This window comes from Erigeron canadensis, chromosome 8 (genome assembly GCF_010389155.1).
Source record: "Erigeron canadensis isolate Cc75 chromosome 8, C_canadensis_v1, whole genome shotgun sequence".
NCBI classification, from domain to species: Eukaryota; Viridiplantae; Streptophyta; class Magnoliopsida; order Asterales; family Asteraceae; genus Erigeron; species Erigeron canadensis.
Window position 1 is genome coordinate 32,713,633 of NC_057768.1, and position 23,073 is coordinate 32,736,705.

Here is a 23,073-nt window from a genome sequence, read left to right on the forward strand (position 1 = left end):
AAAACTGGTCTGGGTCAACGGATCCCAAACTGGTTCGGGTCAGGTCCAAAATCGGAAAATGGGAACTCCTATTTGGCCTTTAGTCCCATGGCCAAAATGGCAAAATCTAATACCAGTACCCTCTATCCAAATGGGCCCTTGATCTAGTTGTTTCATGGGTTACAAAAACAACCCTTTTGTGACAATACAAATACCAGTCAAGCCCAAATGTTGCTTTTAACAGCTTAAAATCTTGTTATGATCTATAACTTCAAGCTTCACAAAGTATGATAACGTTTTTGAGCCTTATACTCTACTAATTAATTTCCTTATTATTTTTTTTAACCTGTGAATCCCTTTTATTAGTTTTTATTCTAATTAAAAGTGCAATTTTAATCTTTATATGGATTATCTAAAATTTAGAGATTTTTATATAAGTTGAAGGGTAAAAAGTTGTAAGTACGGTACATAATAATATTATTAAATTAACTAGAAATTAGTACATATTTCTTTCAATTGAAAGTTTTGAAATAAATTCTATCAATCAATAGGAAAAAAAAAAGCATGTAACTCAACATAGATCTATATGGTGTTAATCATGTATAAGTCGTATGGGGCGTTGGATATGGACAATCACATTTTTATTCAAGCTAGGTTACGTAATATCTTATATTTGTCTCTTTTTTTTTTAAGTGAAATTTACACTTTTCGTAACCTCTAAACCATATTTCTTGAACCTAATTTAAAAACTAATTAATTAGTCTTATTTGTGTAATGTGTATATATAAAAATAAGTTTTATATTTATATTATGTTACAAAGCATTTGACTTAAGGTTTAAATTTTGAATTTTAAATATTACCATAATGGATTTAGAAGATAAAAAAAAAACCTTTTCCTAAAAAAAAAAAGTTTTATATTTATATTATATGGACAATCACATTTTTATTCAACCTAATTTAAAAACTAATTAAATAGTCTAAAATTTTAAATTACACTTTTCGTAACCCCTAAACCATCTTGAACCTAATTTTAAAACTAATTAATTAGTCTTATTTGTGTATATATAAAAAAAGTTTTATATTTATATTATATTACAAGGCATTTGTTTTATATTATGAACCACATAGTAGATTTAGAAGATATTTCTGGCCAACTCATCTTAGTGGAGTTGGTTACACTATAATTTAACTATTATTTGATATATCATCAGGCATCCACCACTACACATTATAGCTTAATGGTTGAGCACTAGTTTTACATGCTGAAGGTTTCGAGTTCGAGACATGGGAAAGACATTTAAAAGGAATTTCATAAAAAATCCTTCAGTAAAACAGATTTGAGCTCCCGATTAAAATAAAGTATGGTAGATCTCCTGTTGAGAGCAAATGATTCACACCTTTTAAAGAAAATAAATAAAAATAAAAAAATGTTTGTGATACGTATAATGGTAAACGGAATGGTCCAAACAAATCATGCCCTTCTGTCTATTGCATTAATATTGCGATATTTTACCCCATGATTTATTTGAATTAAAGCACCGAAGCATGAGGCCATGTCTCGTCTCCACATGACCGTGCTAAAAAGCTTTCTTACTTTTTATATTTTCATGACAATTAATATTTATACGCGTATTATTAATGGTCAAGTAGTGTAATTGTGTAAGCTAATAAATTAAGCTTGATTTAATTAAATAAGAATTTGCGAAAGAATTCTCTCAGCAGTCAGCACTGCGATGTTTACAAGCATTTAAAGAAATTTGAAGTCTTAATGGCCGGTAATAAAATAAACTTTTATAAAACCTCATGAGTTTATTGTTCTAATCTTGTAGAATAATTTATATAGAAAATGATAAATTCTCTTAACCAATTCTCCTAAAAATCCTTTCAATATATCTACTTGTTAACACATGTAATCTACTAAAATTCTTTTTCCTAATCTCACCTCTTGATTTTGCACATGTCATGATCCTATTAATTAGGAACATTTTTAGGCTAAACAATTAGAAAGATTGATCATTACCCTATTTATATGTATCATGAATCGCTCCTAGTATTTTTCGACTAATCATCGTTTATCTTTTGGTTTATTTATTTTTTATCTTGTATCAAGCACAATTAAAATATATTGTCGTATTCCATTATTTGTATCATTAATAAATATTTAGAAAAATCTAATGTTGACGTGAAGAGTAACATGGGAAGGTTTGATTAGATTGTGCATGCCAGCTTCAATATCAAAAATAAAGCCATGCATTTACTCCTGTATTTATTTATGCCCAGGAATCTTCCTTCTCTTGAGAGAAACCATTCATCCTCTATGGGATTACCACTTTGTTTGTTTATAAAGGATCATCTTTTATGAGAAGAATAGAAGTTTGTACCATTAATGTTCTTGCCATCTCCCTACTTTGACAAATTCAAATTTATACTTTAACTCATATTTGAGACTTTGATTTCTGAAGTTTATGTGTAGATGTGAATAATATATTTTCCGATTGAGTTGGAGACAATGGTTTTCCTGTAAACAATTTTTTTTCCGAACATTCAGTCAGTATGCGATATCAGGGAATTATCTCACCGTATAATGGTGAAGTCTTGTACGTACCCTAGACAACAAGATGTTGACTATGAGTCGTTACAAGTATTCGGAGGAAAACCCAAAGACTTGTCATCTTAATGATCGAATTTAAGACCTTAGGTACCTAGGATGTCTCTGACCAATTGGACTAGTCATAATTGTATATTAAACAATTATGTTTCGTCTAGAATTGAAAGTTGTATATTAAAAGGAAATGTCGTTGAGCCTAAAATTACAGTTAAAAGTATGTGAGACTATTCATTTTATCTAAATATTTTAATTTTGTCGTTTAAAACATTTTGTTTAAAATCAGGAGTTACCAATAACAAGATATACATATTTATGTATGTAGTTTTTTTTCAAACATGAAGTTGCTACATCTAGCATGTACAATATTATTTCTATATACATAGCATGTACATTTCGCCTATTAATTTACTAATAGATTTATGAAATGTTTTAAATAAAAAAATTAAATACTTTTAATGCAAGAGGTTTACTTATATATTATATATCACATTTTTATAATTTTCAAAGTAGTTTCCTTTTAGTTGTTAAAAAAAAGGTTTAGTAGTAAGAAAAAAATGACACATTATGTCACCATTCACCAAGTAAGCTTCGGTAAATTCGAAAAAATGCTTTTGTTAAAAAAATTTAATAGTATGTGACAATGTGATCATGCAATTAAAACAGAGAAAATAGAGTCAATTAATTAATAACAAAAGTGTCAATAAAATTTGTTTGAAAATTATTATTATTTGTAAATCTATAACATTTTTATGAATCATACAAGTAATTAGATTACAATTTATCTATGAACAATTAAACAAACGAGAGGGGCTTATGGGTGTTGGAAATAAATATGAAAATTGATTTTTTTTTTTATTTTTTTACATCAGCCTAAATAGTTTTTAACCAATTTAATTACATGACAAGTATAATTAATTTTTAATCTTCTTATAGTTTTATTCTTTCAGTTTACTTAATTTTATAATTGAATTATTAAACTGATTTTCTTAAAAACATTGTATCATTTTCTTTTTGAAATTACACATTTACATATAGCAAAACCATGACATGAGTCTTTGTCAAAGCGCCTAAAGTCAAGTTTTTATTACGAAAAGAAAAAAATAGCAAAGTCAACGTACCACTGTGTCTACATTCATTTTTGTGCATTTAAGATACAAGTTTTGCATTTTCCCAATGTAAAAATGGAATTTGATCGTTTCCAACAATTTTATTTTATTTTTCTTTTTTAAAGGTAATAATTTATATCCTCCAATGAAAAATAGGGTTATAATGAGTATCGAGTGGTGAAGTGTACTATTGAATGTTTAATTACTTTGTCATCCATTTCAATAAAATATATATACTCGTATAATAGTTTTCTTTGAGGTTTTGGGTTATGGTAATTTATAGTTATAATTTCCATAACTTTTGACTAACTAAAAATGAATCCGATTTCATATTCTATCTAAAAAACATATATATTTTTTATGTAGAAAATAATTACCAAATAAACCGATCATACAAACAAAGTATACATCATATTGAGTCTCTATAAAATGAAAATAAAATCAACAAATTTTTTTAAACAGTCTTTAAACAATTTATAGCCCAAAATCGTCGATTACATCCATATCACAACTCTATAAATAGGCTTATAATTATAATAAGTATTATTATATCTCAGTAGTCTCAAGTTTTGTCTTTAAACGTACGTACATCTTGTCTACAAGAATTAAAGTCTACTCTATACTTCAATTTATCATCAAATTATTGACGCATTTATTTTGATTAAATTTAACATGCCTACTTGATAGTCTTGCATTCATCGTCATTTATTTCTTTGAAATTAAATAAGTCTATTTTGAAAATTATATAATATAAAAAATCAAATATATATTTTCGGAAAATAAACATTGAATTAAGGTTTTTTAACGTTAATTACATATCAAAAACTTAATTCCTAAATTTTATAATAATAATATGTACAACTGATTTATGCACGTTTATGAAAACTTTCTAGGAAAACCCTCAAAGCTTCCAATTAATCAGCATAACTTTTTTAATTTTATAGCAAACCTTGTTAACTAGTTTTGATACTTTAATCGAATTGAATTGAAAGATCGATCTATGGATGGACCATAATTTTAAAACGAATTAATACTAGATCAGAAGGGCTTGCCGTGACTATCAACGTCCTATTTAACGCCCAATCGACATCTTGATTGATCAATTAGTTGTCGGTACTAAACCAAAAACGCATTGAATATATGAATGTATCATTCGGGTAAATGAGTAAATAACCTTTTTTGTTGTTGAATCATTCAAAAGATTAGATTAAATCATCAACAGTATATATATAAGCTCCATTATTGTAAAATCAAGAATTGAAAGATCCCTAAATTATGTTCAAATGTGTACCAATTCATATGATCAAGACTTTTTACTTGTACACACTCAATAAAAACTTGTAGCTATAGACACGTTACGATATGATATAAGATAAAAAGATTCTAAATATATAAAGATATATAGATGTTTGAAGTACCTAATTCTCAATCATCATTATCTTAGATCGATCTGAGTATATGCCCAAAATAAAGAAATGCATAGTACAAAGATTTGTTCTATGAAGTATGATGAGAGTGAGTTAGGACTAGTACATACACTTTAATCAGAGATAAAAAAAAAAAAAAACCCTACCACTTAATTAGTACCATCATTTACATATCATTATAATTAACACTTTCTAAGAAACAAAAGGAAAATAAATTAAAACACCGGCCTATACGTTTGTTGTAGCGGTCGAGAAACTTGTTCAAAATTACATGGAAAAAACTAGCTAGCTAGATTTGATATGATTCACAGTTGTTGTTGTTGTTGTGTATTACCTAGTGATATATATATCGAATTGCCAGAAAAAAAGTTGATTTTCCGGCTATATATCTTTAAAACCCCTCTTCCTTTAGCCAAAAGAAATAACTTGAAAATAAGCTTTTAATTAATTAAAACAAACCATTGGTCTCTTCTAAAGAAAGATTCATAAGGCTATCTTCATGTTCAAGAGCAGTAGCATCATCAAGAAGCCATTTCTCTAGAAAACTTAGAGGTGGCAGTTGAATATTTTCCAAATTCGGTTTGCTTTCATGATGATCTTGGATCAAACTTGTCGTTTCAGGTGAAACCGATTGTGACACATCTGAAATATTGCTGTAGTTTGAGTAATTATTATTATTGTTGTGGTTAAACCCAAACTGAAGTGAAGAATTATTATCAAGCCCTTGATCACTTGTAGAAAACGAGTTTTGTGTCGTATGAGTAGTGCCGATGCTTTCGGAGCTTGTTTGTGAACATTTTTGTGGCTTGTTCATCCAGTTTGGGAGCAACCTTGCAATATTTTCAGCACTTGATGCATAAATACTACTGGTTGGATTATTTTGATTAATATTATTTTTTGGTGATGGTAGCACAATAGATGATTGTTTGTGGCTTATTTGTGGACTACTAGGGTTTGGTGAGGGGGGCTTTTTTGGAACAAAATTATTGGATAATTCAGGAAGGTTTATGGATTTATTATCAAGAGATAAAGCATCACAAAGTGCTTGTTTAGCCATGTTGATATCGGTTTGAAGCCGTCTTTCCCATTTCCCTTTAGACATGGAATTAGTTGTTTCTGATGATGATGATGAGTTGGAGCCCCTTGAATGATGATGATGATGGTTATTTTCTTGATCTGAATTAGTGTTTCCTTGGGCCTTGTTTAGCTTCTTTTTCAGATGTGTATTCCAGTAATTCTTGATATCGTTATCCGTTCTTTGTGGAAGATATGAAGCTATTGCTGCCCATCTACAATAATAATTAAAAACAACAACATCAATAACAACATCATAAAATGTAATAATCAATTGTTTTCTATATGTATATACCTATTGCCAAGAAGGGCTTGCAAATGGATAATCATCTTCTCTTCTTGATCAGTGAAGCTACCGCGTTTAATACCGGGTCTAAGATAATTAGTCCACCGGAGTCTGCAACTCTTACTACATCTTAGCAAACCTGATGATGAACACAAAAACAAGATATATATGTAACTAAATAAATAAATAAAACAAACAAACAAAGGATATATATTATGAAAATAACACTTTTTGAGAAAGAAAGTTGTGCTAGCTAGCTGCAGGATACAATAAATACCCTAATTAATATCTCTAACTAACAAACACATCTAAATAAGAATCTTTATTATAGCAAAAAACAAGAAATAAAAATTTAAAAGCATTAGTGAAGAGATTAAGATATATATAAATATACCAGTATTAGTAGGAACAGATCTCCAATTACCAGGACCATGTTCTTGAATATAAGATACAAGGATTATATCTTCTTCTGGAGTCCATGGTCCTTTCTTCACTCCAACTTTGTCACAACATGGTGGCCTTCCCATTACAAATATTATATTAATTAATCTTTGTTTCTTCAAATTGTTGTTCAAGATGTCTCTATATATATATATATGCTTCTCTCTATCTTCACAACACTTGGTGTGTGTGTGTGTGTGTTTGTAAGTGACAAATGAGGTGTGTCTTTATATATAAATGAAGGTATGTAGCTAGGTAGGATAAAATAGCAAGAGACAAGGGTCTTTTGGGTAGCTAGGAGAAATATATAGACAGTGGTGGACTTGTAGTAGTGTTCATTTCAAACGCTGACCAATTCAAGATTGAGGTTGAAAAAAAAAAAAAGGTAAAATTAAAATTAAAGGAAGCTAGTGTATGTGAGTATACTCTCTCTAATTTGTCTCCATCTCACCTCATAAACAATATGCAAAAGTCAAAAGAAGACGGCAAACAAGCATTTACTCTTTTGGTTTGCAAAAAAAGTCAAGCTTCATATACATATGAACTTTTTATAAGGAAGAGAGAAGGAGATCATAGATGGGTAAGTAAAAATGAAGAAGATGAAGCTCTAGCTCTTGGCCAGGTGGCAACTTATCTATTAATGCATTAACTTTACATCAATTTGTAATTATATGTGAATATATATTTTTCAGAAATTGTAAACAATGAAATCAATAAATGAATGCATAGCCAAAGATACACGTCAACAACAACGACGATGATAAGCGAGCATGTAGAAGCTAGTGTGATTTAGACAGTCTTACCTTTATCTATCATATAAGAATAGTGTGATTTAGACAGTCTTACCTTTATCTATCATATAAGAATAAAATGACTGTTTTATTGTAATTACATACAACTTAAAAAACTCAAACTATATAATCTACATATCATTTAGTTTAAATGTCTAGTTAACTTATTAATGTTACGCAACTTATATCTAAGGATGTGTGATCGTACTTAAGAGGTAACATTTCTTTAAGGTAATTATTAGTTTATTACAAGTAAAATTTCAAGGTAATTGAGTAATGGTATTTATATCTTCAGTTTTACTTTCACCACTAAATGTTTGTAAAAAGGTACATCTCATTAAATAAAAATAACTCCCAATGCCGTCTTCGACGGTGTATGGAGGAGGTTGATATGTAGACAACCTTACCCCTACCAAAGGTAGAGAGGCTGCTTTCAGGTTCTATCATAGGTAGAAAAGGACCTCCAACCTTGCTGGGCATGAGGATCGAACCCATGACCTCTGTTTCCAGAGGCATGAGCTCCAACCACTGATTCAACCCAGTTGGTTTTTACATCTCATTAAATGTATTCAATATATGTGGTCCAACTCTGTGTTAAGGTGATCCATATAAATCTGTGACTAATTGTATTGTACATTTGTACTCCTCTGTAACAATATTATCTTTTATATAAATATATTGTAATTGTAATATGTATATGTTTGGGTAGAAGGTCAAGTAGAGAAGGTCTTTATTTAGAAGGAATAGAAAAGGGATTTAAAGTCAAATCAGAACAAGTTTGCTAATATTAGTGAGAAAACTAAATGAGATATAAACGTAAGGTAAAAATATGACAAATAAGAAAATGAAAGATAAAAAATAAAGTATGCTTAGACGTATATATGTAGTAACCTGTCCATCACAATAATTAAAAGATTAACTAAAGAAAAAAAAAGCAAACAGATTGTTGAATCAGTAGCATACCAGCTTCCTTGTACCGTAGCTAACACTAAAAAAAGTAGACAAACAGACTTTTGAGTCAGCAGTCTACCAGCTTGCTTGTATTGTAGCTAAGGCTACTTGTATTGTTAGTCTCAAAATATATTAATCAAATATCACAACTTAATCAATACGAAAGCTAAAGAAGAAACATATGAAAATTAAATTCATATAAGTATTAATTCCAGTTTACTCATTTTTTCCAACTTTAATTAAATAAAAAATTTGCAGTTTGTTATATCTAAACTTACTATAAACACAAACAACAATTTTTGACTAAGAGATTTAGAGTTAAGTTCAACAAAAAATGTACAGTATATAATTTGAAAAAATACATGTCAATTCATTAACAAAGACTATCACGAACTTTTTTATTTTCTTCGGGTTGTTTCATTTCGAAACAGTCCATAGATGCATAACGCGGAGTCGTAGATGATGGTTAACATGTGTTGGCTTAATATCTTCAAAATGAACTAATGTAGTCTTATTTTTTGTTGCTGAATAGGAAGCTATAATGAACCTATAATGGATAACAAACTAAATTAAAAGAGATAATAATAACAATAACACAAGTATTCAATGTTAAATAACAATAATAATGATTAAATATGAATAAAGTATATAAATAAAAAACATTTTTGGTAGTCGATCATAAGATATTTTTTTTCCGTAGGTTTTTTTCTTTAGAATATGTGAGGGTTTTTCTAAGTAATAATAATAATAATAATGATGATGATGATGATGATGATGATGAGTTTTTTAAGATTTAATAACTGCAATGCTTTGAAAAAGGCTAATACAATACGAAGTATTTTAAGAATGAAACAAAAAATAGAGTGCCATGGTATTTTTTATAAGATTTTTTAATTAAAGGTGAGTTATAATATTAAAAGAATAGAGGATTTATAAGGAGAGAGTATTAGATTAAAGAAGTAAGATTAGGAATAACAAGTGTACCTTTAATTTCTTATTTTAGTTATATTATGGATAGATTTATATAATATGTTTTTTTTTTCTTTTTCGAAACAATCGGAAACATGGTATTCACTTCTTTTGCTTTGGTATATATATGGTATTCACTTCTTTTGCTTTGGTATATGAGGCATATATATTGACTTTTACTTTCAGGTCATTCTCTTGTAATACCTGGAAAAAACAAAATGTCACATGTTTCGATATGTATTGCGTGTCGGACTATTTTCTTTTTTGACCAACAATACTTATTTATTGAAAATTGTAACAAGCTAGATGCAAGAAGATTACAAGGTACAATTATATAAGAGCATTCCTAGTTGTCCTGTTCTAGCTCGTTCCTCACTCGTTCTTTGTTCAGGGACGAACGCACACGGTTAGGTGTGGCTCGTCCCTTGCTTCGTTCTTGCGAGTTCGTTCCCACAGAGACGAACAGTTTTGCATATTTTATTTTTTTTTAATTTCGAAGCTAAATTCAAAATTTTTGAACGTTGGAGGCTATAACGGTCGACTTACCACCCATGCAAAAGTCATCTTCTCCAAAATGTTATATATATACATATAGTATATACATTCCGGCCATATATATTAACTATACTAAATTTCTCCAAAACAACACCCATTTTACCATACAAAATGTCTAGAAACTTTAGCAACCAACGGGGTGACGACTTCTTTAACGCGGCGCTTAACTACTCGCCCATCAACTCCTCCGCTCCATCTCAAGTATCTCACACCTCACCATCCACACCATAATATCCACCCTACATACCATCACCAAACGATTATCAATACCAACAATGGCTACACTATCAACAATGGTTATCTCAACAACCACCACCCTCAACCCAACTGCCACCGCAAGTCGCGGTCCAACTACCACCAGTCGATATACCAGAGTCATCCAACCAAAAAAGGAAAGTAAAATGCATGGCCAGTCGTAAAAAAGGAGATGCAGTCGACCCAAAAGAGTCGAAGAAAGCTTGGACCGAGTTGGAGATGAAGATTCTGACCGAGTGTTGGCTCGATGCGTCTGAGGATCCAGATTTTGGGACTGATCGAAAGGGTGATATTTTCTGGGACACAGTGATTGAGAACTACAATGCACAAGTGGAATATCAAAGAAACAAGAATCAAATGACGTCGAAATAAAGGAAGATTCGAGCCCATGTTGTCAAGTTCCATGTCATTTATTCCAAGTACGATGATAACCGAATTAGCGGAGAAAACGACGCCCAAGTGATGGAAGAGGCGCGAGCCGCCTACAAAGAAGAAGTTGGGGCCACGTTTAACATGTATGATTGTTGGTTACTTTTGAAGGATAAGCCGTTGATTCTCGCGCCTTTCCGCCGTGGATGTTTTGGGTTGTAACATGAATAACCGAAGACCGGGAGTTGTGGATGTTGACAGTGATGAGGATGCTCCTGCCTATGCACCCATTGATCTTGGAACCGAAAACGAACTCTTCGGGCCCGACCCGTATGAGCATCCAGCTAAATCAATGACTCCCCGCACTTCCGCCTTTTCTGATGCAGATTCAGCTCGCTCATCAGCATCAGACATTGCACCACGACTAGAGAGGCATTGTAGCACCCGACAGGAGATTATGGAGTCCCAGAAGGAGTCACTAGCTTGGATACGCGAGGAAGAAACAAAAAGGACGATGTATTCGGCACTTTCTTTCATGGGAACGACCGAGTTGGACGACGAGGAGAAGATGTTCATCAAGGACCCTAAGAAGAGGTTGATGGCAGAGTATACACCATTAGTCCGAGGTCCCCACGGTGTTTAGTTGGTTTTTTAGTTGGTTTAATATGTGGTTTTAATTATTATTATGTACCGAACAATTTCGTTTTAATTTTCTAGTTTAATGTGTGTTGTAATTTTTTTTTTCTAAGTTTTTTTATATATATTTTTTAAATTTTATGAATGAAGTATGTTTTTTTTAATTAATTGAATGTTTTTTTTAAGTTTTTATATATATATTTATATGTATATTGTATTTTTAGTTGTTTAAAAATAAATAAATGGGGTAGGTCCTAAACTAGTCCTGGCATTGTGGGTGTTTTGGGGAATTAGTCCTTGGTTAATCCTTGGGCTAATGTGGCGCTGACAGGGGCTAGTCCTTAGAGAATGAGTGCCTCCCACTGTGAATGCTCTTACTAACAAAATTGAAGATCAAGTTTCTAAAATCAATTAACCTATAAAGTTTGGGAAAATACTAAATGTTGTTAGCAGTATATATACTGCTCTCACATTCATCTTCTTCAATTTTTAGAACGTAATTAAATACCCAGCCCCCCCTGATTTTCACCTTTACTGTATCTAATTAAATACAGTAAATAGTATGCAAGCTTTCCCCATAAAGTTTTACTTTTATGGCTAAACGGCATAAACCCATCAATTATTACAAGATATATAATAGCACAATATCATGATATATTGGTTCCTACTTGTTCTCTTTCAATTCTGTTGAAAATAAGTGGTTTTGGAGTTCATCCAAATTACCCATAAAGGTGTTTGAACCACGGCATCAAGTGAGAAATACTCGTAATATAATCTTACCAAAGGTTTGTGTCAGCTAAGAAATGACGTGGCTTACGTAATTAAACCACATTATTCTCTTTCCGCCTATTACAAATTCATTTTTTAACTAAATTGATCGGGTTCAAAAAAATTTTTAACGGCAAATGTTACTAGTTATATCTTAAGTTGATAATTCCCCATAACACGTACAATGAGTATAAATTTAAATGTACTTATGTACAAAATGCATGTCCTGATCGATTGATTACATTCAAATGGTCATATACTAATAGTCATCCTTTGCTAATAATTCATTTTTCATTTCTTTTTGTTTTATTTCGAACGGCAATAATTCATTTTCTTTGACATATACTTTTCATACTTTTTATACATGACGTTTCTATCTAATTAGTACGTACAATTTATAGCATATTAATAAGGGAAAAGTAGACTCTAAGTGAACAACTTAATTATAAACACATCGTTTTCCATGATAGTTGTTGAAATGTTATTAATCAAGACTACATATACTGGCATTTTAAAATTAAGGGCTTATATTTTCCCATTCTTGTAGGGTGTATATATGTATACGATCGAGTTCTTTAATATCTATTTAACAATAATGCTTGAGACCTATAGCTAGATAACCTCAACTTTCAAACGAAAGATTAAAGATCTTGACTATATTTATATACTCGTATAAGAGAGTATGGTAGTGTTTATTTACTGTCTTAATAAAAAAAATCGTGACTTAATCTAAATTACTTAATCTATTAAATCATCAAAAATATTTGTTTTATTGACTAAATAAACAAAAAATAACTGTATTGATTTAATTCATACAAATATTATTTATTTCTTTGGTCAATTTACCAATTCAATCACTTAATGATTAAAAAACAAACACCTCAACTTGTTATCAATTATAAGTAGTTAAATATATATATAAACGTATACTTTTAACTTTATATTATAGGCTCGATCATAATGATATCCATATCGATCGATCAATTGCACACATTATTGAATACCAAATGATGATGCAAAATGACCTATTTGGGACGGCATATATATATAGTAGTGAGTATGAATCCGTAGTCTTTCTGGTCAATGCATCGAAGTTTATTTACAGACGTTAATATTAATGTAATAAGATTATCATACGTAGTCATCCATCGTGTGGCTCATTGTCGTCTCCTATACTAAGCCTTATTACGCCATCATCATTTTGACTGTGGACAATAGTCGATGATCACATCTACAAAAAACGTAATAAGAAGATACTAGATCGATCGAGCAGGGCACGCAAACACATCTTATATGTATATATATCCACATTTTTTTTTACTTTATTTGGTGTTTGAGTTTGACACTCAAGACTGTTTATGAACGCATTTTTTGAAAGTCAGGTGTAAAAGAGGTGGTTTAATTACGTCACATGAACACTTGTCCCTTCCAAGAGCAATCGCGTTGGTCGTCGAAGAATGGAATTTTTGGTTTTTGGAAATTAACCAAACCGCTAATGATGTATAGACGTACGTTTGCAGTTTTAGATGTTTTGTCGTAAGATCAGTTGATGTATGTATTCGTATTAATGTTATTGGATTGAATGTTTACATCATGAGTTGAATTTTGAAGTGAGGTACCATTTGGAAATTTTAGTCAAATTATGTGTTTAATTTGCTTTCAGTGGCATTTGACTGTTATGACGATTTAGTGAGAGGTGGTCATATACTCGAAAGAGTGAATGAATTATTTAAAGACTAGTTAATTAATTCGATAGTTTCAAGCTCAAAATCTGAAAACACTATATGTGAACACCATAACTAATGGATATAAATAAATGATCAATTTTTATCCGAATTTCATTCGAGTAATTAATTAAAAGGGATTTTTTTTATACTAACAGTCAACTAAAAAAAATCATCCAGGTATTAGTTAAGTAACCCATTGACGAAAAGTCACCGTTTAGCTGGTCAATCCAGCCGTTGAGAGCCCTTAGACACCCCGATTTACTTTAGATCCAAAGAAAACCCTACAATATAATATGTAACCCATATATTGATGCTACAACAAAGTTATTGATAAAACTCGCTAGCTTGTCTCATTAATCAAATCTTGTTCTTTAAAAGACATATATATATGGTTCCTATCATTCTTCTAGATCGATGCTAATTGAGCTAAACCAGATCACTTAATTGATAAAATTTAGAAGTACCAATACTGGTATTTAGATATCTCATAATATTAATGTCTACATAGATATCTAAATTAGTCAAGAAAAGGGTTTAAAAAGATCACAGACATAACGGTAGGCCTTCTAACCTTTGAAAACTCGCATTTTATTGACAAAAGTAAATAAAAAGCTAGGTAAAATTAATATAGAACATGAATGTTATTGATAGTGAAGACTTCACTATACAAAATATGAATAATGTTATTGATGGTGAAGACTTAATTAGCTTTAAGCCGCCGATGTCACGAACAAGATACTATAGACAAATTTATTTGAGAGGGACACATCTATGAATCCGACCATCATAATATTGAACACTAATGGGGTTGGCGATGGTAAGAGATAAATCCCATATCACATTGGGATATCGCCGCCGGCCTTGTGGTATAGTATGGGGTGAGGTGAGAGGTAGAAAGAGATGGCTTTAGAATGCTAAATTCACAAGATAAAAATAAAGTTAAAATGAAGTGTGAAATGTAAAGTGTTATGACAATGTCAATGTACACAATTGGATATATCCACTATTCCACTCTAGTCACTATAAGTTAATGTGTAACCATATGACCCCGAATATGAATTTCAACTTCGCTTCATAAAATTCTAAGATGTATATATCTTCTCTTTAAAATGTAAAAGGGGACACTTCAATACTACATAGTAACATAATTTACAAACATTCCTAATTGTAGGAAAGCCAATAAAATTCAGCAAATGTTTATTTTTAGCATTTGATAACTCTGTTTTTTGATTGACCATACCCAAAATCACAAGTTATAGTCAAACCATTTTAATTCAAAAAATTTTCATCGATGCTTACTAGCAGTAAAAGTTTAAAAGAATTGATATCTTTAAAGTTAATTTCAACTTTATTAGTAAAATTAAATATTAAAAAGATTTTTCGAACTAGTACCTTATAAACACCTATTAAAAACTATTATATATGCTCTGAGTAAGCTACAAAGCCCTTTTAAGCCAAGTCAAACCACCAAGCCCTAAAGTTTCAACAAACTTTATTTGGATATTTGATTTGGAGTACTTCTTTTTGCAATCCTGACTCGTTCACCTTCACCCTTTGGTCTGCCTAGTTGCTGTTAAATATGATTATGTAAAATGAACGTATGTTCGAAAAGTATTTAAGCCTACAGGGTCACACCTCAACATGAATGTTATTATAATTAATTAATATATTAAATGTAATTTATTAATTAATTTGATCACGAAAAACTAACGATGGTCCGTTAAAAGGGTTAATAGTTAACGGTACTTAACTAACGGATTTAACGAAGGAGAGTTGTAATTAGGAAACAATTAGGAAACCCTCTAGATTGTTCTAGAGGGGGTCGGTCGTGTGAAGGGTTTCACAAGCCCTTTGCTTGGTCATTAAGTTTCCTAATCCTATAAATACAAACCTATTCTCAGTTGTTTAATATACAATTAAAAAGAAAAGGTTTTTTCTCTCCTCTCTTGCTCTCTCTCGGCCGAAACTCAAACCCCAAAGGGTTTTTGATTTTCGGTTCTTAGCTAGGAAAAGGGTTTTCGGTTTAAGCTAGGTTTTCGGGTTTTAAGCAAAGGGTTGTTCGGTTCGTGATCAAGTACTAGCATACATACATTCCAACGTTGTGTGTGCAATCGTAAAAAGGTTTAATTCAAACCTTCTTATAAAGGTTTCTTGCTTTATTCTCTCCTATTTAAGGTACACATTTCTCATCTTGGTTAATTAATTAACTACATAGAATTTATATTCCACTGCGTGCTTTGTGATTTGATTTGATAATAGTTATATAACCCAACAGTGCTATCACGAGCCTACTATGTATGTTTTTAATTACCAATAAATCAAAACTTTAAGGGGGATTAGGGTTCTTGATCTTCAAAATTTTCGGCTATATATATTTAAATTGATTTTGTAATTTAATTACATTATTTAAATAAGAAAAAGGTTTTATTTAATATATATATATATGTGGTTTGAATTTTCCAGAAAATAAAAAAAAAAGTTTTTTTTAGGGTTCCTAATCCAAGTTTTGATTAATTACATGTTTATGTGATAAATTGCATGTTTATATGGTGTACCTTTATTTTAAATTGTTAAAAAGAAGTAAAAATCATAAATTTTTCATGAAAATCATTCATGATTATTACTTAGATATATTGATATGAAATCTTGATCATTAGGGTTAATTATGTAGATAATTGGATAATTAATTGTGTGACTATGTGAATTTTTGAGTGATTTTTCTGCTTTGCGACAGTTCACTAAAAAAATTCATATCTTTTAATCCATAATGAGTTAGAGGTCGTGCTTTGAACTGTAGATGCTCAACAAATAGGGCTAAAACTTTGTAGTTTTGGTCGAAGTTTGAATCGGACCAGAAACAGGTCTAAACAGGTCGTAAAGCTACTGGAATTTCCAGTGAGCAACTATGTGCTTATGTGATAATTGTTTGTTTTGTATGTGTTTAAGGCTTACGCAATCAAGGCAACTTGATGTATGTGGTCCTCTTCTTTGAAGGGGGAGCCGATTTAGACATAAATAAACCATAGTGACATGTTTAGGTGGCCTACCATAACTCGTTGCATGCTTAATAGTTATAGTTTATGATTTTACATATTTATTGTGATAGAAATTGTGATGTAAAATTGTTTTGAGAAAATATAAACTTGACTAAGCAATATCGAAATAGAGATTTTTTAATAAAATTAGAGTCTTACAACCTTGAGATACACCGGCTCATCCATTTGAACAAACTCTAAGAGAGGTATAAGTCGGAGTGCGCTAGCCTTCTAAAAGGGCGGGTTTTTAATTGCGTTCATCGCAAACCTTTGCCCTTGCGCTTCTTTGTGCGTTCAAATGGAGCTACCGAGCTCTCGTGTGTTGCTAAGACTATACACATGATTTTATTAAATATTATGTTTAGAAGATATGCATGAATCTTCGAAACATAACTTTTTGATCACATATCAAATTGAATGACCCAATAAACTTAAGTCATTTGTCATCCAATTTGTCAAGGACACATGGGGTCGTTGTTTTACTCACTGGTACACAGTGGTGAAATGGCGATTGCATGGCGAAACCCATTCACTGGTACACAGTGGTGGTCAATTTTGCACGTTCTTAGTTAGACGACTTAAAGCGAGTTAAGCGGTGAGACCTTGACCCGTGGCAAAAGATGTGACAAAACATGACTACAAAACATCACTTGATGAATCGAGTGTCTTACGTAGGTCCCATACATTCTAGGAATTGCACTTGTAATGCAATTACTGATCGTCACTTACCTTTTGAGTGTAATCATTTCTAGCAGGTCAACTGATAAATGGTTGCATGTCAATTGGATCCTAGCCTTAATGAAATTAATTGTTTATTTTATAAACATTGGGTAATTAATTTCTTAAGGATTTATTATCGAAAATACCGATAATTGAACTTGAATCTGTTTTGTAAAAGGCAACAAATCCTTCACAAAACATACACCAATCGGCTTTCAGGCCGATGCTAGAAAGAGAAAACTTTCTGAAACCAATTTCAATGACTGTTTTGTCAATAGAGAATTGTTCTAAGAGTTGAAAAGAAAACCGATGTCATTTGAAACTCATATACCGCTATTCCTGATGCGAATGCCACTGCTTTGCAGTTGGAAGCATAAATTACTCGGTACAATAGACATATTGAGGTTGCTTATTTGATTCTAGAAACATGTCTCCTAAGCTTCAAAAGGCAATTCGGATTGCAAAATCCGTGGATATGATCAAATAACTCAAGTCTATGTACGGAACACAAGTTGGAGGTGAATTACTTTAGCTAATTGAGTCACTCCATAACTTGAACACGAGTATGGGAAACCGGTAAATGCTCATGTACTCAAGATGAAGAGTCACTTTGAGCATTATGGAAAGGATTAAACTATGCGTATCTTCTGTCGATTCTTATTGGTATAAGAGATAATTGCATATTTGCATAGTTGGACTTCATATCAAGTTGATTGAGTATGAAGAAAACCTTCCAAGAAATCTGAGATACCCCAAGTTCTTATGATCAAGGGGGAAATGGTTTAGAAAGCAAAACAACCGTAAAGCTAAAGGCAAGAACTTAGGTAAGAGAAAACAAAGTGTTTAGTCTCAAAACCTTAAAAGACCCTTTGGAAAAAGGAGCATACGGCTAAAGACCAGGCTTGTCATCACTATGCTATAGTGAAACACTGGAAGAGGAATTGTCCTAAGTATCTAGCTGAGTTGAACAAGAAGAAGAAGCAAGTTGGTTTAACCAGTTCTTCAAGTATCTTCTTAACTGAATTATAAGTGTTGATGAGATTCAAATGATAATTCAATAGCAAAAGAGTCAAGTTAACTTGGACTCTATCTTTGACATGGTCATCTTGTTTAATTTTTGTCAAGAAACGCATTTAAAGACTTCCATGTGAAGATATCTTACAAATCAAATGATGAATTATTTGATAAATGTGTGTCTTCGGCATTATCATTAGCAAGAAACGCATTAAAAGTCTTCAATGTGAAGAGATCTTACAAATCAAATGATGAATCATTTGATAAATGCGTATCTTTGAAATTGTCGTTAGCAAGAAAAGCATTGAAAACTTCAACGTGAAGGGATCTTACAATCAAATGATGAATCATTTGACAAATGCATGTCTTGTGTTTTCGGCAAGATGATAAGAATACCCTTTCCGCATAAAACCGGAGAGGGCTAAGGAACTACTTGGACTAATACATATCGATGTATGTATCCCTTTTAGACATATGTCAAGGAAAAATGCTAGCTACTTTGTTATTCTAAGAGTTTAAAAATGAAGTAGAAAATCAACTCGGTAAAACCATCAAGATTCTTCGTTCGGATCGAGGTGGTGAATACTTAAGCCAAGAGTTTAAGGATTATCTTAAAGCATGTGGAATTGTCCAACAGCTTACTCCTCCATATACTCCTCAGCATAATGGAGTGTCTGAAAGGAGAAATCGAACCTTGCTAGACTTGGTAAGATCAATGATGACTCGTACAACTCTCCCATTTTCATTTTGGGATTATGTTCTAGAGACTGTTGTACGCATTCTCAATATGGTTCCAACCAAGAAGGTTGACAAGACGCCGTATGAGTTATGGCATGGAGATGTCCCTAATTTGTCTTACTTAAGAGTCTGGGGATGTGAGGCACTTGTGAAGCGCGATACGCCTGACAAACTTGAACCCAGAACTTACTAAGTGCATCTTTGTCGGATACCCTAAGGAAACGATGGGTTACGACTTCTATGATCCCGTCAAAAACACTGTTCGTGTTACTCGATATGCTGAATTCTTTGAAAAGAAATTAGTTCAAGAGAACAGTGGGAGGGTTGTAGAACTTGATGAGACTCAAGAGGAAGATGTGTCACCTTCTGAAACTCCTAGCAATCATCAACTTGGGGAGGAAAATGTTCAAAGTGATGAACCTCAAGTCGATGATAATGAAGCGATTCCACTTCGTAGGTCCGAAAGGACAAAACATCCTACCGAAAGACTATGTCTGATGGTAGAAGAAGAGTTGTTGGAGATCTCGATGAGCCTCCGAATTTCAAAGTTGCATTATCAGATCCGGAATCTGACAAATGGCTTGAAGCTACGAAGGTGGAAATGAAATCCATGAAAGACAATCAAGTCTGGAGCTTGGTTGATCTTCCACAAAATGCTTAAACTGTTGGGTGTAAGTGGATCTTCAAAAAGAAGACGGACATGGATGGAAATGTACACACCTATAAAGCTCGTCTCGTGGCGACAGGTTATACTCAACGTTTCGGTGTTGATTATGATGAAACATTTTCTCCGGTTGTGGACATTAGAGCTATTAGGATTCTCTTAGCCATAGCAACGTACTATGACTTTGAGATATGGCAAATGGATGTTAAGACTGTCTTCTTAAATGGTTACTTGGATGAAGAAGTCTATATGGATCAACCGGAAGGTTTTATTGATCCGAAACATCCCAACAAAGTATGCAAGCTTCAAAGGTCCATTTATGGACTAAAGCAAGCATCAAGAAGTTGGAATAAGCGGTTTGATGAAAAAATCAAAAAGTTTGGTTTTGTTCAAAATCCCGATGAGCCATGTGTATATCGCAAAGCTAGTGGGAGTAATGTTACTTTCCTTGTCTTATATGTCGATGACATATTGATCATAGGAAAACACATTCCAATGTTGCAAGATGTTAAATCCCATCTTGGAAAGTGTTTTGCCATGAAAGATTTAGGTGAAGCAGCATTTATTCTTGGAATCAAGATCTACCGAGATAGATTAAAGCGGTTGTTTAGTTTAAGTCAAAGTGCTTATATTGATAAGATCTTGAAGCGTTTCAAGATTGGGAATTCTAAGCGTGGTTTCATTCTCATGCAAGAAAGACTTAACTTATCTAGTAAGAACAGTGCTTCTACACCTAATGAGGTGGAGCGTATGCGAAAAATCCCATATGCTACGGCTGTGGAATCTATTATGTATGTGGTAAGATGCACTAGACCTGATATTGCGTTCGCGCAAAATATAGTTAGTCACTATCAGCAAAATCCTGTAGAGGATCATTGAATTGCTGTAAAGAATATTCTTAAGTACATGTGTGCTACTAAAGAATTATTCTTGGTGTATGGTTGAAATCCCGATCAAAAATTCAAATGGTAATAGAATTTGTGATGTTGGATTTCAGACTGATAAATATGATTCAAAATATCAGTCGGGATACGTCTTCATTATTTAAATGAAGGCACAGTGGAATGCTATGAGCTATAAACCACAGTTGTCATGTCTGCAACAGAGTCTGAGTACATTGCCGCCTCAGAAGCCGCGATGGAAGCAGTCTGGATAAGGAAATTCATTAGCGGGCTTGACGTGATCCCCTCGAATGACTTACCCAATGATATGTACTGTGATAATACTGGTGCATTAATCATTGCCAACGAACCCTGAGTTCAGAAAGGTGCCAGACATTATGCTAGACGATATCACTATGTTCGTGAGTAGATCGAACTAGGGGAGATCAATTTACTCAAAGTTCACACGGATTAAAACTTAGCTGATCCTTTCACAAAAGCTTTGTCTAGGCCCAACCTTGAAAGGCATGCCGAGGGCATAGGACTTAAATTATCTAGTTATTTCATGTAAAATCTGTTGTTCGGTATTTGGATAAGGGATGTTAAACAATTTATATTTTCTATAATGAAATAAAGTACTTGATATGTTTGATTTCATTTAATATTAAATTGTGTCCTATATTTGTATGTTTAATCCTTGAATATTTTATTAAATATTAAATATTCTAAATTGTCCATTGTCGATTAATTATATAGGAATATAATTAAATTAAGACAAATTTGAGTGATTGGTTATATTCTTGGAATATATAATGGATGGTCCCACCAAACTCACATGATATCCATAGTTGATGCATATCGGACTACCCCACTAACGAATTATCACTTTATGGATCGACGTCATTAAGTGAAATTCGTAAATGGTTACTTTTATTAATCCTTTGACTTGAGATACAAGCAGGTCAGCATGTATGAATCGCACTTACTAGATATAGTTCTAACTCTCCTGAATAAGGGAGTACATAAAGGGTTATTTTCAGAAAGCGTCGTGAAGTATGATGACTGACACGTGTAGTCAATATAGGATTTGTTCTTTCAATTTAAAAGTTGAAGCATGATACCATTGGCGCCCTCATTTGACTAATTAAGATGTTTGCATGGCCGTGCCCAAATAGATCTAGATTGTTCTCGATTATATTTGGTAATCTTTAATCAGTCATAAAATGAGAAACATAATCGTTAAATTATGAAATGACATTGATCCATATTCATATTTAACAAGGTATCTGAACAAAGGGATAATAAATGCCTTAACCGTTTAAATATACTTTAAGAAATGTAACACCCGTCGTTTAAAAATAAGGATTTCCAAAAACTTTTGCCTAACGGCGTTAAAAGAATGCGGAGTTAACTTTAAAAGTCCAAACCAGCAAAATCTGTTTGGTTTATTCATTAAATGGTGTTACTAGCCATATCATCAAAATATGTCTAAATGGAAATCCATCGGTTGCCCAACATTAAACAACCGAGCACATCATCAATACAAGTCATTATGATCTAAACATAAAGCAAATGTTTAAAGCGAGCAGCCACTATGGGTAAACTATAGTCAGCTTCAAGATCATCTACCCATGCCTCACATCTTCTCACATCTACCTGCTCACTATTGTTGGACCTGAGGGCACAACACATTTTAAAAGAGCAAGTGTTAGCTAACGAATTAGCTAAGTAAGATAACACATAGTTTTAAAACGTTTGTCCATTTAAAATATTATATAAAAGTCATATTAAGTCGTTAAGGCACATATCATCGAACATATCATCTCATATACATATCATAGCATCAACATCATTCATATTAGGATGGGTCATCCTAATGTGCCTATTCATCTTTTGCATCATCAAATATCACATCTGAACATCTTTATAATTGTGACATAAGTCACGCATCTCGTATAACATATACATCTTTATAAGTGTGACATAAGTCACACCCGACTGGATGGACAAACCTTACGGATGTACATCATTGTCGTTAAGGAATGGCAAACCAATCCCGTAGTAATCCGTATGTTCAA

At 32.1% G+C, this 23,073-nt stretch overlaps 1 protein-coding gene across 1 annotated transcript; it reads right to left on the minus strand.

Annotated features, from left to right (window-relative positions):
- Positions 1-5,245: 5,245 nt before the first annotated feature.
- Positions 5,246-7,190, minus strand: LOC122578858 (myb-related protein 306-like). The gene is made up of 3 exons (XM_043750907.1): positions 6,876-7,190; positions 6,491-6,620; positions 5,246-6,410 (listed from the first exon to the last, which is right to left on the minus strand). Exons 1-3 carry the CDS (start codon positions 7,006-7,008, stop codon positions 5,570-5,572), a joined length of 1,104 nt encoding a protein of 367 aa, XP_043606842.1. The 5' UTR covers positions 7,009-7,190; the 3' UTR covers positions 5,246-5,569.
- Positions 7,191-23,073: the final 15,883 nt, after the last annotated feature.

Coding starts and splice junctions, on each gene's coding strand:
- LOC122578858 (XM_043750907.1), bottom strand. CDS start 7,008: ATGGGAAGGCCACCATGTTGTGACAAAGTTGGAGTGAAGAAAGGACCA. Junction 6,621..6,875: donor ATCTGTTCCTACTAATACTG/GTATATTTATAT, acceptor GTTCATCATCAG/GTTTGCTAAGATGTAGTAAG. Junction 6,411..6,490: donor CAAGCCCTTCTTGGCAATAG/GTATATACATAT, acceptor TTATTATTGTAG/ATGGGCAGCAATAGCTTCAT.